The sequence below is a fragment of the Dama dama genome, chromosome 1, assembly GCF_033118175.1.
Source record: "Dama dama isolate Ldn47 chromosome 1, ASM3311817v1, whole genome shotgun sequence".
Classification (NCBI taxonomy): Eukaryota; Metazoa; Chordata; class Mammalia; order Artiodactyla; family Cervidae; genus Dama; species Dama dama.
The window spans coordinates 9,102,454-9,120,745 of NC_083681.1; the positions used below are offsets into that span (position 1 = coordinate 9,102,454).

Sequence of the window (18,292 nt, forward strand, 5' to 3'; positions counted from 1 at the left end):
AATTTGTCTGTGGGCAAGCTGTGAAAGAACGAAGTATTTTAACGTCTGGCTGGTTTAAAATTACTAAAGTTCTGCCATCTTCTTTTCAATTTTATAAGACTTCAACTAGAAATTTAAGATTAAGGATTAATTCTTGAAAATAATGATGATAATAAAAATAATAATGATACCACCTAACTTGTCATTTGAATACTTGTCATTTCTCTTGCACTCTGCCTGATGCTTACATACATTAAATAATTGAATCCTCACAACAATCCCCATTCTACAAAGAAAGTAAGCTATCATGATATTAGGTAACTATGCCCAAGTTTCCAGAGCAAGGGAGTGGTGAACCAAGATTCATCCAAGAATTCTGGTACCAGAGCTGGCACTCTCAACCACCCCATATTGCCTCTTGGGAGAAACTGAGAAATTTTCAGTAGAATAAGAGATGAGAGTGCTTGCATTTAAGTAGTGGGTAGTGAGGATGTAAAGTAAGAAAATAATCTAAGATATTACTTCTTTAATTGCTATGTTAGTGCCCAGAACATACCACTCACTATGCAAGTGCCATAAAAACTGTTATCTCTATCGTGTGGTTCTTGGGCTAAGAATGGAAATGGAGATAATACCTTGAATAGGAAACAAAACTCAGGAAAGTCTTAAATTTAAAGTAATGAAGACTTAGGCATGTTTCTATAGGGAAAAGAAGGAGCTACTATCATGGAGAATTTGAAAATTCATCAAAGACATTGATCTATCAACTTTCAGAGAGTAGTGATTTTCATTAACAACAGTGCCCTTATATTCACAATTGTTGAAATTTTAACACTATTGATGTAAAACATACAAATCAGTTAGAGTCCTAGGAATTTGGTCTAGGTGGTTAATATGACCATCATTGATAGCTACATTCAGTTATAAGAATGTTTTAAGTCTGAACTATCTGCTCTGGGTGTCCACATTGATTAAATTTCTACTTAGTATTTTGTAGAAATAGTTTTAATGTATTAGTCTTCCACTCCATCATTTAAGTAGAAACTTAACTTCTACTTTCTTACTATTTTTATGCAAACTGGTTCACAGTAAGAGAGTTACACATTATCAAAAGAATTTTTTTCTAAGGAAAAAAATTCCTGGCTCATAAAACTTGGATAATTTTAGAAATTCTGGGTTGGTTGCTTGATTTAGTTAGCTAGCTGGCCAGCTATTGCTTATATTCCAAAAGCACGAATTTACAATACAGACATGTAGTGATAAAAAGGGTCTGTATAACTTAGAATGATGGGATCTCTGGAGGCTACCTTATTCCTTATATGAAGGGTGTTGTTTCAAACGAGGGCATGGAAACCAGTAAGTACTGGCTTCTGTTTTTGTTGTACACCTTCCAGAAATTTTTGACTGAAGACTCAATGTACTGGAGCTCTTTCCACACAGAGCTAACTGATATTTGAAGAAAATTTTCATTTCTCCAACCAAGAAAAATATGATTTATCTTTTCCAAGCCTCACTCTTATTTTTAAATCTATGTATTTTCACTTGTGGAGAAGCTATACAAGACAACTGTGTGCATCATTCTACGGTAAGAATTTCAGCAATGTTATTTTAGCTAAGAAAGCATGATTATATAGTTTTTAAGATATATACTAGGTGTTTGACAAGATTAATTATAGCACTCAGTATAATTTATGGAAAAATTAAAGTGTTTATTTAGAAATGCTGAGACATGCTTAAATAATATTATTTTTAAACTTAGGAAACTATAAACTGAAGATTGCCTCTTAACACATTTCTTGTAAAAAATTGTTAAAGAAATTGCAGACCTAGGTTAAAAACCAGCTAACAACTTTCCACTTAACTTTAATAATGCAATATCTGGTAGGCAATGAAAAGTTCATTTTACTAAAAAAAAAAACTGTTCTATAAACTTTCATACTTCAAACACAGTCTAATGCCTGGTTACTCAGGAAATTTTAAAATTTAAAATTAAAAAGTTGTTTTCAGAGCAATGTCAGAGTGATAGCTAAGACTGTATTCAATACTATGAGTAGATGGTGATTTGAATCTCTATAATTTAAATATTGGTTTATAATATTTAAATGTTATAAAATGTATTTATCACTATATCAATACCAAATTCCAAAGTTGAAGCAAGAATAAATTCTAAGAAAGCTACAGAAATATTAGTAAGAATTCTCTATGCTAAAAATTTAAGAATCTTATTTAGATCTAAAAAATATAGTTGTAAAATATAGCTGTTTTTGAAAACAGCTAATATGTCAATTGTAGGAGTATAGGGGAAAGAGCAAAAGTTAAAAGTAGATCTTTGTAGCAAAATGTATTTGGGGCAAATATCTTTTAAACTATGTGATTAGCTCTTTACTTTTCTCTCAATATCCATGTCAAAGATGACAGATCTTGTTATTATTTTATTTTAATTACAGTTATTTAAATCTTATAACTTCTACCAAAGAATGTTTTAATAATAAAAAACTGGTAATGTATGCTTTAACATTAAAAAAATCCAACAGTGTACCGATAAGAACTGATACATTTGGAATGACAGCTGTGATTGGCTTTTTTTTCTTTTTTTTTGAACATAGTAGTCTGTACTTTTTACTCTCCTAACCCCTATCTTGTCCCTCTCTCCTTCCTTGTCCCCACTGGTATTCAAAAGTTTATAGTTGGTTGTTAGCTTTTGATTTTAGTTTAATTTTTAAAAATGTATTTTATTGAAGTGTAGTTGATTTATAATGTTGTGTTAATTTCTGCTATACAGCAAAGTGATTCAGTTATATATATTTATATCATACATATATAAAATAAGTATCCTTTTTCATATTCTTTTCCATTGTGGTTTATTATAAGATATTGAATATAGTTCCCTGCGCTACACAGTAGAACCTCATTGTTTATCCATTCTAGATATAACGTTGCTGGCTTTTTAAAATGACATCTGTTGTTGATTTTGCAAAGAAAAATTCCATTCTTTTTTTCTGTTATCATTATTGCTACCTTTTAAGTCTATGAATACTTTACCTTTCAAATCTGTAAATACTTTAGCTTATACAAAAGCGACAAATCTCTTACACATTTTCCCCTCAGCCCCACATCACAGTTCCTGCAAATTGGTGGTTGAATGTCCTTCTGGCATAGAAATGTTGCAGGCTTCTCAGGGAACCTTCTTAGTATCCACTGAAGGAACTTCAAATGGCCTGATTCCTGAAAGAGGAAGGGCTCAGCACTGTATCACACAGGGAAATGTCAAGGCCACAAAACCACTGTGATGGAGAGTAGGCCCTAAATGAATCCTTTTGGAACTGGAGAGGAAAAAAGAGAGCAAAAGATTTGTGTGTGGAAGTTTGAATTAACCAATTAATTATATGTTCTTTCTTTGTGTATGTCCTAAAATCTCATCTTTTTCTGGAGTCTTATTTATGGTATATTAGGTAATATGACATACTTCATATATTTTTTTCTTATTTTTTTTTTAATATAAAGGATTCTCCAGGAGTTAACATTGTAGAAGATGAATCTAATACAAAAGGTGAAAGTAAAAGTAATGCTACTGTTTACAAAGAAGATTGTGGGGAATCATGTGATATTAAAACTAAAATTACACGAGAAGAAAAATATTTCATGTGTAGTAAGTATTAAAAATAGCTAGAATTAAAAAAGTATTTGGCTTATTATTTCTATGGTAGAGATGGAAAAATATACTTTAACATTTGTTGAGTCATTTAATATATATCCTGATCATCCTAGACTAGAGGTATATGTTTTGGGCACATAGTAGGTGCTTCACACCTAATTTACCTAATTGGTAAATGAATGATTCCTTCTATGTTATATTGCCCAGTAACATCAACTGACCACAGAAGGCCCTGACACTATCAATTTGCCTAGGACTATTTTCTTAGTTCCATCTGAATCAATAGGAAATTTCACCTAAGTTTTGAGGGGGGACTTAATTAATATTGAATAACTGATACAATAGATATAATACAAATTCATAGCCAATATATGTAGCAAAGCATAAAAAATAAAGAATTTTAAAATCTTTATTTTTGTTTAAAACTGTTTAGTAGCAGCACAGTAATTCTTATGATCTACTATATGTACCTAGGGGATGGTATGAGAAGGGGGATCAGAAGGGGAGGGGGTTCGGATCCAGTTCTTATAGGACTTTAACTCCTAGGTCAGAAAGTATAAAATGCTCACTTTATTGTGTTTAATTCTATGTGTAGCACAAATATCTCAGGCTTCTCAAACCAATGAGTGTAGGTTTAGATCCATTAAGACAAATGTCTAAATCCAGCGAGTATCTAATAGAAAGTGAGAGACTGGAAGTAAAAATGACAGGTGAAACTGAGTGAGGTAGATTTTAAGCAATCAAGAGTTATTATTGGGATTCTACTGCTAGAGTGAAATTTAGGAAAACAGAAATGACTAATTTTAAAAGAATAATTATGCAATAATAGGGGATTTCTTTTGTTATAAAGAATATCATCAGTATAATTGAATAAACTTGGACTAAGTCTGAGAAATACATGGTAATCAATGCATAATTCCTGATTTTGATGGTTGTGTTGGAGAGAATGTCTTTGGTGTAAAATACACTGAAATATCAAGAGGCATCATGGTGGCATGCTCTCAAAAGAAGAAAAAGTTCTTCACACTGTTCTTACAACTATTCTATAAGTAAGATTGTTTTAAAAAACATTTTTAAAAAGAAAAAATACATAGTAAGGAAGTTCAACCAGAAACCAACCTGTTAAATCTTTTCACTGAGGTTTATTACGGGTGTATATGCTTATGTGTTTGCATTTTCTTTATACAAAAATATAGCATTAATAGAAAAAAATTAAAAGAAAGATTTACTTTAGAAATTAACTTTCATGATACAGAATTATTGCCTTTTACTTTCTTATGTAGTAAGAATGGATGAATTTTTGACCTCCTGCTTCTTTCTCTCTCATAAAGTGAGAATTGATATTCAGAATGTTGTCTCTCATTTATATCAGATTAAATTAGGAGGTACTGAAACAATTGTTTTCTTGGTTAATCTTTAGTTAAACAAAAAAGTACTAAATAGAATATGCAACTCTATGTATTTAGTTAGATTGAGATATTATTGCATTTACATATTTACATATTTATCCAAAATCATTTAAAAATTCTTTTTTACTGTAGTTATTTTCTATAACAATATAACATTTAGCAAACCCATTTTATTATGATTTAAGGGAATTTGCAAAATTCTATTGTTTCTTATACACGAAGTACCAAAAAACTACTAAGAAACATGATGGATGAGCAGCAAGCTTCCTTGGATTATTTAATTAATCAGGTACGGCTTTTTTTTTTTTTTTTTTAGAATTGTGCCCTTATTGTACGTATACATTGGTACAGTTAGCTAGAAGTATAGTTGTTTGATTTTTTTCATGTCCAGAAATCTATTTAGTGCTTACTGTGTCAGAGACACCATAGTAAAGTGCAGGCAAACAGAAAGCAATAACCAAAAAAGGGTCTTCACTTAAAGCTTATTCAGTCTGTTCAGGGGGGCTGGGGGTGGGGCAGAAAAATGGATTGAAAATGTTGTGAATGCTGTTAGAAAGATGCACAAAGGAAATTCAAAATCTGAGCTGTGGGAAATTTCCCCAGATTACAGAGATTATGAACTGAGTCATGAAAGATGGATAAATACTTCAAAGGTCACACAAAGTTTGGGTAAGAAGACTAAGAGCAGGACGTTCCATTCTTGGGGAACTGCTTGAAGTGGTGCAGGGGCGGAGTGACTGGTGAGGTAGAGGGTGGGTAAGGAAAACTGACTCAAAGAAATAGGAACTAAATCATGCCCCACCAGGGAGTCATCGAAGTGCTGAGCAGGGAAATGCAATGACTAGACGGGCATCTGGTGTGGAGGATGGCTTGAGGAAGGGCAGATAACAAACCACAGCAAAGGGGCAGACAAGATACAAAGAGCAGATCTGCAAGAGTAGTCAAATATAGAAACGGGCAGATGAAGGCCGTGTTCAAGGGAAAACGGTGCAAAATGTAATGATTGCTGTTTAACGCTACTGCTTTCTTATAGCAGTGAGGAATTCAAAAGAAGGATGGGCATTATATATATTTCAAAGCTGGATTTATAAGAGGCTTAGCGATATCAGTTACAGAATTCAGCTAAAAAGGTTTTGTTCCAATACATATTTGCTTAAATATATGCCTGTGTGTTTAGGTTAATGAGCTCATGAATCGAGTTCTCCTTTTGACAACAGAAGTTTTTAGAAAACAGCTGGATACTTTTCCTCACAGACCAGTTCAGTCACATGGTGAGAACTTTTGTATTTCAGCCTTTTCATATTTGTCTTTTGCTACTTAAAAATTTCATGGACAGGTTGGTGCATTTAGAACTTTTGTTTAAAAAATATAGCTCGTTATCATCTAACAGGCTGGAGGAGTAGCACCTGCCATTAAGCAAATTTCGGCACAGACAATACATACTTTTCTGAATTGGCAAACTTTTCTGACCATTTGAAAGTCATGGCTATAGATAGATATTCAGAATCTGTTGAAAATAGAATAGTTTTATTAATATGTAACAGAATGTAGGCTCTCCTTTTACATTTTAGTAATAATCAGTCTTTGCTTAGAAGAAAAGGTCTCAGAATTCCTCCCACCTATAAAAAGTATTTTTGACATGCTTGAGATGTTTCAAATTAGAACATAAAATTTGAAGAAGAAGCTTGATCCAGAAAGAAACTGGAATGTAGCTCTTTTGATGCTAAAATACAATATAATGGTACAGTAACTCCTAAAGGAATAGGTTTTTAATAAAAATGCCCTATATATCTTACAGTTGTGAATTAATACCAAAGTTTCAAAGCAAATAAATGTTTATTGACGGCCTAGTAAGTGATCTTTCTTTTTTCCTTGCAAAGAGAAGGAAATAAACTATTACTGAGATCATTTATGTGTCAGGTACTATGACAGGCACTTTCACCTGTTATTGTGTTATTTTTTATTATGTTATTTTACCTCATTTGTGAGTAGTGAAGAGAGTGTAACATGGTGGTCATGAGCATGGACTCTGGTGTCAGATCATTTGTCTTCAAATCCCCGATCCACTGTTTCCTGATATCAGTTTCCTCATCAGGAAACTAATAGTCTCCTCTGTCCATGGAATTCTCCAGTCAAGAATACTGGACTGGGTTGTCATTTCCTACTAAGGGGAATCTTCCCAACCCAGAGATTAAACCTGGGTCTCGTGCATTGCAGGCAGATTCTTTATCATCCAAGTCACCAGGGAAGCTGGAACTTATAGTACCTACCTTGACTGTTTCTTGAGACTTAAATGAGTAAATACATGAAAATCTCCTAAAGTATTGCCTGAGCATGATAAGACAGTGTCAGAGTTTGCTATGATGATGATTATCATCAGCTAAGGAATATGGAGTTCAGAAAAATCTAAACAATCTGTTCACATTTATTTTGATGGTGATGGCAAAGTAGATACTCTATCACAGATTAATCCTTTGCTGTAAGCTTCTATCATTTCTCTAAGCATAAGTTTATCATAAAAATATCTCTTAGCAACTCAGAAGAAAGGCAGCAAATCTATATCTTCTGGAAGTAAAGGGGGAAGCAAACAATTTTTTACAGCTAACTTTTTGTAGATGATATTTTCTGCATATTTACTGTGTGCTAGGCACTGTGCTAAGTGCTTTACATAATGTCTTATATGTATATTGTCAGAATAACACTATGAAGTAGGTAGTATTATAATTATAACAATATTGCACATGAAGAAAAGTAGTTAAGAAACTTAGCTAACAGTTCTGACTAGTAAAGAGTAGAACTAGCCTCTAACCCAAGCTTCTGGCTCTGAAGTCTCAGGCTTTGATATATTTGTTCTCTGGGTGATTGATATTGTAAGATTAAATTTATTTTATTATATTTATAGGAGATAAATATAATATCTGAGTTTCCTGGTAGCTCAGATGGTAAAGCGTCTGCCTACAATGTGGGAGACTTGGGTTCGATCCCTGGGTCGGGAAGATCCCCTGGAGAAGGAAATGGCAACCCACTCCAGTATTCTTGCCTGAAAATCCCATGGACTGAGGATCCTGCTGGGCTACAGTCCATGGGGTCGCAAAGAGTCGGACACGGCTGAGCGACTACACTTCACACTTCAGGCGATAATACAAAGTAAAGCATCTAGAGTAAAATGTGGCATCATATCCACATAATAGTTATGTTTACAATCCCTTGGAAAGTGGAATGCTTTAGAGAAGGTGATTATAGACTGCTACAGTTCTAGCTATTGTCAACAGAGCAGGCTTTAGCCCCAGCATCAATTCCTCTGGTGAAGAACATGATCCCTCTTTTCTCTCCTCTTGCTTGTTTTTAATGGGGGCCCCAATACACCAGAATATCTGAAGTTTCAAATAGTGGAGAAAGGATGTGTCAATAGTAGCTAGCCTACTTATTCTTTTGGATTTTCTCCTTGTCATCATTACAGATTTCTGTTACATATTATGTTCCCAAGATAACCCTAGATTTCTGAAAATACATTATTTATTGAACAAGAGAGTGTATATGTAAAATATATTAAATAAATGTTGGTACCAACTGGGCAAATAATAACAGTGAGCTATCAGTGAAGGTTTACCACAGCATAAATTATTTAGTCCCAGTTCCTCTGTTCATCTAGATTCTTATTTTTAATGATGAGATTATTTTTCTTTTTAAGAAGTTAAAATCATCATATCAGTGTTGTTGTTGTTCAGTTGCTTAGTCATGGACTGCATGACTTGTGGACCTCATGGACTGCAGCATGCCAGGCTTTCCTGTCCATCACCATCTCCTGGAGCTTGCTTAAACTCATGTCCATTGAGTCGGTGATGCCATCCAGCCATTTCATCCTCTGTTGTTCCCTTCTCCTCCTGCCTTCTATCTTTCCCAGCATCAGGGTCTATTCCAATGAGTCAGCTCTTTGCATCAGGTGGCCAAAGTATTGGTGCTTCAGCTTCAGTGTCAGTCCTTCCAATGAATATTCAGGGCTGATTTCCTTTAGGATTGACTGGTTTGATCTCTTTGCTGTCCAACGGACTCTCAAGAGTCTTCTCCAACACCACAGTTCAAAAGCATCAATTCTTCGGCACTCAGCTTTCTTTATAGTCCAACTCTCACATCCATACATGACTACTGGAAAAACCATAGTTTTGACTATTACAGATATTTGTTGGCAAAGTAGTGTCTCTGCTTTTTAATATGCTGTCTAGATTTGTCATAGCTTTTCTTCCAAGGAGCAAGTGTCTTTTAGTTTCATGGCTGCAGTCACCATCTGCAGTGATTTTGGAGCCCAAGAAAATAAAGTCTGTCACTGTTTCCATTGTTTCCCCATCTATATTCCATGAAGTGATGGGAATGGATGCCATGATCTTAGTTTTCTGAATGTTGAGTTTTAAGCCAACTTCTTCACTCTCCTCTTTCACTTTCATTAAGAGGCTCTTTAGTTCCTCTTCGCTTTCTGCTATAGGGATGATGTCATCTGCATATTTGAGGTTATTGATATTTCTCCCAGCAATCTCGCTTCCAGCTTGTGCTTTATTCAGCCTGGCGTTTCTCATGATGTACTCTGCAAACAAGTTAAATTAGCATATCATTAATGAACATTTTAATAATAATTTCACATAACACTGTCAATTCTCTATAATAAAATGATTAAGTCTTAAATGTATATGCGGAAATATCCTAAATAACTAATTTTACTTTTCTAGGTCTAGATTGTACTGATATTAAAGATACCATTGGTTCTGTCACCAAAACACCAAGTGGTTTGTACATAATCCATCCAGAAGGCGCTAGTCACCCATTTGAGGTAAAGTTTTCCCTTATTATATATGGAATAGGATTGGCATCTAATCTGTTTAAATAATATTAGTTTTAGTTGTTTTATTACTTTATTTCTTCTTAAAAATTTTCAAATAAAATTAGTATAGGTTCCAGTCTCAAAAGTTTTGTTTTCTGGGATTCTTTGCCCAAACCACAAACCAGTAAAAGAATTAGAGTGTCTTTCACTTTTCTATTTGAGTGTTTCTAGTTACATTCTTTAAAGTGAGTCCATTTGGTGCTAATTCTTATCCTTACAATAGATGAAATTATGCAAAATAAATACTTATTTGCTTTAATTAGCTTATGGATGTTAAAAAATAATGATGTACTTTGTCTTGGAACTTGATAAAAATACTTTAATTTCTCTTCCTACATATGGATATACTTTGTTTGGATGGTAAATGACTTTTTGTGACTGTATAAAAAATTAATAATTTAAAAAACCTTTCACTAAATTGTGAGAAAGATTGAGAAGCTGATCCATTTCTTAAACTGCATAAAATAAATTATTCATATCTATGCTTAGTAGTTCTCTACCATGATTTCTAGAGGCAATTTCAACTCAAAATTATGTATTATTAAAACTATATGTTATTATATATTGTATATTAATATTATATATATAATTTTCTGGTTACATTTTTGTGCATAAGAAAGGTTGTAATATGAATATCATACCTTATTAATAGTCTTTATTACACAATAAAATTTTTCTACGTAGATACTACCAGTTTCTCATCTTAGTTACTAACATTTCCTGACATCTATTAAAAGGATGTCAAAAATTGGGAATTAAGTGGGAAATAATTTTAAATTACCTAAATTATTTCACCTACAGATTCAGAAATGGGCCTGAACAGATGTGGAAAGGGAAGGCTTCTAATTTTGTGAAGAGTGAGACGCATAATTACCTCTTTTGTGGGAAAGTGTTGGTTCCCTACCTTCCTCCACACTGCCTTTTTCTGTCTGTGTGTGGGAAGTTTCTGATGGGGAGGATTGCTCTGATTTTCTTGCTTTGTCACTTCCATGAGTCCTCCCTGGTGATCCTCTTAAGGGCATTTAGCAGAGCAGCACAGATGCATCTATAAGTGCCTGTTGAGATGGGGCATGCGCTAAGTTGCTTCAGTCACCTCTGACTCTTTGCGACCCCATGAACTGTAGCCCACCAGGCTTCTCTCTCCATGGGATTCTGCAGGCAAGCATACTGGAGTGTGTTGCCTTGCCCTCCTCCAGGGGATCTTCCTGACCCAGGGATTGAACCTGCTTCTCTTATGTCTCCTGCAATGGCAGGTGGGTTCTTTGCCACTAGCGCCACCTGTGAAGACCCATAGATGAGGCTTAGACCATGCTTTTCTGTCTGAAAATCTCAAACTGAACATGGGCCATCCAGGCTATGAAGAAAAAAAGCAATCAAAGACAAACACACAGGCATATTTGACATTGTTTTAAAAATCAGCATTTTAATTAAAAGGAAAAGTTACTTATAAAGAAATGTATCACTCTGCCACATCAGATGGATGTCATTTGTTTTTGTTGTTGTTCAGTTGCTAAGTCATGTCTGACTCTGCGACCCTATGGACTGCAGCACACCAGGCTCCTCTGTCCTCCGCTGTCTCGCACAGTTTGCTCGGATTCATATCCATTGAATCGATGATGCTCCCGCCTCTGTCTCCTTTGCCTTCAGTCTTTCCCAGCATCAGGGTCTTTTCCAATGAGTCAGCTCCTCACATCATGTAGCCAAAGTAATGGAGCTTTAGCTTTAGCATCAGTCCTTCCAATGAATATTCAGGGTTGATTTCCTTTAGAACTGACTGGTTTCATCTCCTTGAGGTCCAAGGACTCTCAAGAGCCTTCTCCAGTACCAGAATTCAAAAGCATCTGTTCTTCAGCACTCAGCCTTCCTTATGGTCCAACTCTCACCTGTACATGACTACTGGAAAAACCATAAACTTGACTATATGCACTTTTGTTGGCAAAGTGATGTCTCTGCTTTTTAATATGCTGTCTAGGTTAGGTTTGTCAAAGTTTTCCTCCTAAGGAGCAAGCATGTTTTAATTTCATGGCTGCATTCACTGTCCACAGTGATTTTGGAGCCCAAGAAAATAAAATCTGTCACTTTTATTACTGTAAAGTCTGTCACTATTATTACTCAACTGAAAAATATTTATAAAGTAGAGGAATAAGAGCCTTAAAATGCAACAAACACATGTATTGACTGACTCAGGGACTGCAGTTAGGTTTGTTTTATAACAAATTGTATTATTTCTTGAGATTTTTTAAAAATCTGAATATTTTAATGACATACTTTGGAACTTTCAGTGGCAGTATCTTCTCTTTCTCTAGGCTTAGGGTGAAGTATGGGATTCCCTAATAGCTCAGTTGGTAAAGAATCCGCCTGCAGTGCAGGAGACCCCAGTTCAATTTCTTGGTCAGGAAGATCAGCTGGAGTAGGGATAGGCTACCCACTCCAGTATTCTTGGGCTTCCCTTGTGGCTCAGCTGGTAAAGAATCTGCCTTTAATGCAGGAGACCTGGGTTCGATCCGTAGGTTGGGAAAATCCCCTGGAGAAGGGAAAGGCTACTCACTCCAGCAATCTGGCCTGGAGAATTCCAAGGACTATAAAGTCCATGGGGTTGCAAAGAGTCGAACATGACTGAGCAACTTGCACAAGCATGAAGTATGAGTTTTATATCAAAGAATGAAAATAATAGCATGCTGTTTTTTTTTTTTTTTTCTGGGTTTATTTTAGGTTATGTGTGACATGGATTACAGAGGAGGTGGATGGACTGTGATACAGAAAAGGATCGATGGGATAATTGATTTTCAAAAGCTGTGGTGTGATTATCTGGATGGATTTGGTGACCTCTTAGGTCAAATTTTATTCATTTCTCCTCTTTTTTCTTCTGTTATTATGCCTATAGACTGTCTGTATTGGTCAAATTATTAGTAAAAATAGCAAATCCTATGAATATAAAAACATGACTTAAACTACTCTGCTCATTAGCCAAATTATTTAAAATAATTAGGTCTTCAGTTGGGACCTAGATATCTTTATTTTTAGATGCCTGTTGAAATGTGATTTGACTGAAAATTATAAGTTGGGTATTTATTAAGTATTGCTTATACACCCAGCAGAATTGTGGCAGATGGTCAATAGTTATTTGTAGAATTAAAAACTGAATGAACAGGGACCTTGAAATTCTTGAGATTTGTGCTGTGTCTGTACAAACAAATGAAATGGAAATTTGGGGTACATTGTGTACAAGCTCAGATAATGTGAACTGAGAGTAGTGATTTATAAAAGCATCAGTAAAAATCACTATGCTCAAAATTCGGAAAATGGAAACCTCACATGAACTGTAAAATCTGTTCCCAATATTCCATGGCAACATCACTTTGGCTGTTGAACAGAAACAAATTAGTATTTCTGAACACTGAAGAATTTTACATTAATTGGAACATTTGCAGGTGACTTTGATCATTTTTATGCTATTATTTTAAGTTGCTATTGTTATAACTTAAAATATTTGACATCCCATAATAATGTCATTCAAGGATTTAGTAAGTGGTGGTGTTGGTCCTACTGCTAAAAACCCTACTGCGTGTCAGTGAGGTTAGAAAGTGTGTGAAATATAATAAAATGTCACAAAGAAGGCCAAATAGCTGCCATACTATGGAGTGCAGTTGATATACTTGTGTTTTCTCAGCATTACCTCCAATTTCCCAACAAGTGTGGCCATCTGAATCGAGCAGTCATAGATCTGCATACTCTAAATTGTTATCTTCCTTACATAATCCTTATTTCTGTAGGTAGATAATTTTAGTTTTAACGAAAAATGTCTTTAGGCAGATATACTTTGGTAAACAGACTGCTTTGTACTTGGCCTGTTAAAGAAATAAATGGTATCAAGGAAAGTCTCTTAAGTTACATGTGGGGTTGGGGTATAGGGAAAGTATAGCAAGGACATTTAATTGGAGTGTCAGACTAGGAGAAACCAAGCGGTCCCGTCTTACTTGTTCGTCTTTCTCACTTCCTATCATCCTTTCTTCCTCTAATTCTTCAGAATACTTTTTAGTTCTAGGTAGGTATGCAGCTAAAATGCCTCTGTAAGCCCTTGAGAGTGACTTAATGTCTTAGCTATAGTTTTAAGAGTCTGAATGCTGTCACATCGTCCCCAACTCTTTGAAGTTCATTTTATTAGACCTTACTTCCTTTGGTAATTTCATGATTCAGGCAGAGGGATGTACTTCAGAGCAGGAGTGTCCACATTTAGGCCATGGCAGTGAATAGAGGGAGGTAGAAAGCCAAGGGCTAGAACATGCAAGTATGCAGTTTGTATTACGGAGTTTAAGAAATTCATCCTGGATCTACAATCATCTTGGAAATACAGACCCTAGCCTGGGGATATTCTGGTGTTTCTACCTTACATTTTCATTCATTCAGAGGTAACTGACAAGCTGTGTTATAACAAAGAAATATTAGTTCACAAAACATTATTCTCAAAGACAGAGAGAGAATAATTTCTATTGAGCACTTACAGGAAATACTTCTTTAGGAGTTGCTGATTTGGAGGTTAAACCTCTTACATTTACTGGTACACATCATTTTGTTACCTGCCATAATATTTGAACTGGTAGTTTTTGTTGATATGCCTTAAGGTAGAACTTGACTTTTTACTTAATTATTAAATGATTTTTTGAATTTAATTTAGGCAGATAAAAAAATGAAACAGTTATATATATAACTGTTTCATTTTTTACATATGATATATATATATATATCATATATATATATATAACTGCTTTGCTTGGTCTAGTAAAGCAGAAGTGGGAAGATACACACACACACACACACACACACACACACACACATATATATATATATATTGGCAAATTAGGCACACAGTGATAATTTGAGCTAGGGCCATCTAGTCCCTCAGATAATTTATGTGCACCATCTCAGAGTTATTGAAACACCAAACAACATCAAGCACTTAATAATACAGGGTTATTCCAATAATACAGAGTTATTCTAAATATGCTGTAACATATTTAAAAAAACATTTTTTTAACAGGAGAATTTTGGCTAGGACTGAAAAAGACTTTTTATATAGTGAATCAGAAGAATACCAGTTTTATGCTGCATGTGGCACTGGAATCTGAAGATGACACATTAGCTTATGCATCATATGATGATTTTTGGATAGAGGATGAAACAAAATTTTTTAAAATGCACTTAGGACGATATTCAGGAAATGCTGGTAAGTTTTTTATTCCTAAAATTATCCAAAAGATTAAAATCTAGCTGAGTCAATATTAGATGAAGATAAAAAGTAATATATTTACTTTGGCATATATATATATATATATATATTGATGTAATTGTTGACAGATTAAGAATAAGAAAACTGGCCAAGTCTTGAATTTTGAAACTCTGCTGTGATGGTTGCATCATCTTGTGGTTTTAAAGTGCTTTACACACTGTAAAACAATTTGCCATATGTAATCTCAATTGATTCTTTAGATAGCGATTTTGTGGGATAGTCTGGGAAGGCATCATTTCCATTTTCATGTTCTGAGAGGCCGGTATTTAGAAGTCTTAGAATGTTAGAGCTGATCTTCACTCTTCTCGCTTCACAGGTGAAGAAAGATTAAGTGACTTCCCGGAATTGCCAGCTCATGACATCTGAGCCTTGGCAAGGACCGAGGCTGATAGAACAGCTAGTTTAATGGGTTTTTAAGGGTCTATATTTCAGTGCATCTACTCTTTCCCCCAAAATTTATATTTGTTAGCACTTTAAAATACTTGATGTTAAATTTATATTTTGATGTTGACATTTTAAACTTGAGTTAGTATCAAATTTAGCTCTTCTGTTGATTGCTCATCATGATTCTTATTCAGTAGGTATGATTAGTGTTAGAAATCCAAAAATAAATGAGTTGTGCTTCCAGCTCTTTAACTGATCACAATATTGGGGGGGGGGTATTAAATAGAACTGAAAACAGACTAGAACAGAATACTGGTACAGCTTTGGAGGTTAAGAGGGAGAGAATGATTCCGACTGATTGCATCCAGGAAATCTTCATGGAAGGGTGATTTTCAACAAAGAATTAATGTTAGATTCAACTTGGGATGCTTTTTGAAAGTATATACTTGTGCAGAATGTGATTCGGTAAGTTTGGGCCAGGTATTTGTATCAACTAGATGGATATTTAGCATCCTTATAGCTGAGAATCACTGATTTGTATTTGGAGGAGTGGATGGCTTTTGGGCAAATGTATGTAGGCAAAGAGAACAGCTTGAGACAAGGCACAGAAATGGAGAACAGAACACATTAGTGAATGTCAGATAAAGGGGATAGAGCAGAGGTGGGGCAGGATGGTGTGTGGTGAAGGAACAACACAGATCCCTGCGATAAGAGAATGTACAACAAAGTTTACATTACCCTTTCATGATTCAAAGATTCAGAAAAAATTCCACTGTTTAAAAAGTGCCATATCATGCTATATGTAGGATTTCTTTGGACAAAAAAGAAAAGAGAGAACACAAAATGGGCTAGTTGATAAAGACCTATTTAGGGAACTCTATTTGGCATTTCTTTCCTAAAGTGAGATATATTTTCATGTTTCATTTGTTTTTAAAAAATACAAAAGAAACTATCATTCAATTCATACTGCTACTGTTTGGTCCTTTTATACAGTTAGCAAAGATGTAATAGTTTCCAATTTAACTGATAATATGCAGAGTTTTCCCTAGGCCATCACAGACCTCTGTAATTTGTGCCCTTAAATGTACACTTGTGGAGAAGGGCATGGCAACCCACTCCAGGACTCTTGCCTGGAGAATCCTATGGACAGAGGGCTACAGTCCATAGCGTTGCGGAGAGTTGGACACAACTGAAGCAACTTAGCACGCATGAATGTCCACTTGAAGATGTTTATTATGTTGAGAAATTCATTACCAGATTTTGGCCTATTGCTCCTGGAGGAGAGATTTTAATCTGATATCTAGTAAAAAGTAATTTAAGTCTTAGTTTTAGATGCAATGCTTTTTCACTATTGGTTGGTAAAGGTTGATTAAAAGGACAAAAAGTGCCTTTAAATTTAGTCATTAAAAAAATCTATTTTACCCAGGTGATGCATTCCGGGGCTTCAGAAAAGAAGATAATCAAAATGCAATGCCTTTCAGCACACCAGATGTTGATAATGATGGATGTCGTCCTGCATGCTTCATCAGTGACCAGTCTGTGAAGAGCTGCAGCCACCTCAGTAACAATACTGGCTGGTGGTTCAGTCAGTGTGGTCTCGCAAATCTGAATGGCATTCATCACTTCTCTGGAAAGTTGCTTACAACTGGAATTCGATGGGACACGTGGACTAAAAACAACTCACCTGTCAAGATTAAATCTGTTTCAATGAAAATTAGAAGAACTTATAATCCATATTTTAAATAATCTCATTTAAAATTTTAATGATATTTTTGATAATATATAAAAGATTCTACATAATTCTCTTTTTACTGAGTGTTTTAAGCACATTTGCCAAAATTTAACCATAGATGACATTTAGGTATTATGAATCTAATTAGAAATCTTTAATTTTGTAAGGTTTTAATAAAGGAAAACATGGCTCAGTGTATGCTTTTACTACTAGCTATATTAGTAATATATAATAAAATTTGTTTTGAGTGAATTACAACTTGTCTACCTGAAATCTATTGTCCCTTTAAAGGATTTTCCCTTTTCTTTAAAGCATATATAACCATAGTAGATTGTTAGGAAAATTAAAAAGGCATTATATTTATTGCTATATTTATTTGAAATAGCTACCCGTTTAATCCACAGATAATTTCTATAGAAGACAATCATATGGAATAATTTTGTGCAGATTAATATATAAACTTCACATGGTTTAAAAACCTAAGTATTTCTGAGTGACTCCATAATATTTTACAGTTAATAAGAGTTTGCTGCAAAAATAAAGTCTTCCTTGTTTTCTTATTTTATTATGGCTAATAAATTTACTCTCATTTGTAATAAACTGACTATACATTTGTATCCTGAGCAGATGAATTCTGCTGGTGGCTTCTCTGGTAGCTCAGTAGGTAAACAATCTGGCTGCAACACAGGAGACCAGGGTTTGATCCCTGGGTTGGGAAGATTCCCTGGAAAAGGAAATGGCAATCCACTCAGTATTCTGGCCTGGAAAATCCCATAGATATGGGAAAATCCTATATCCTTTCCACCTCATAGGATAGAGGAGCCTGACAGGCTACAGTTCATGGAGTTACAAGAGTTGGACACAACTAAACTACCAGTTGCATTTTAAAACACATTTGTATCTTAACTCTTTTTCAGCCAACAGGAATGGTGTGAACTTTAAGTGAAGAAGAAAGAGCAATGAATCAGTGGGT

At 34.6% G+C, this 18,292-nt stretch overlaps 1 protein-coding gene across 1 annotated transcript in view; it reads left to right on the plus strand.

Annotated features, from left to right (window-relative positions):
• The window catches only part of ANGPTL5 (angiopoietin like 5), an 88,661-nt gene extending 71,147 nt beyond the window's left edge, over positions 1-17,514 (plus strand). Inside the window, exons 2-9 of the mRNA XM_061143529.1 lie at positions 1,374-1,564; positions 3,484-3,628; positions 5,229-5,332; positions 6,221-6,314; positions 9,765-9,865; positions 12,629-12,749; positions 14,955-15,140; positions 17,014-17,514. Of these exons, the coding sequence (XP_060999512.1) occupies positions 1,469-1,564; positions 3,484-3,628; positions 5,229-5,332; positions 6,221-6,314; positions 9,765-9,865; positions 12,629-12,749; positions 14,955-15,140; positions 17,014-17,333 (1,167 nt within the window). The 5' untranslated portion in view covers positions 1,374-1,468 and the 3' untranslated portion in view covers positions 17,334-17,514. The remainder of the gene's footprint in view (positions 1-1,373; positions 1,565-3,483; positions 3,629-5,228; positions 5,333-6,220; positions 6,315-9,764; positions 9,866-12,628; positions 12,750-14,954; positions 15,141-17,013) is intronic.
• The last annotated feature ends 778 nt before the right edge of the window (positions 17,515-18,292 follow it).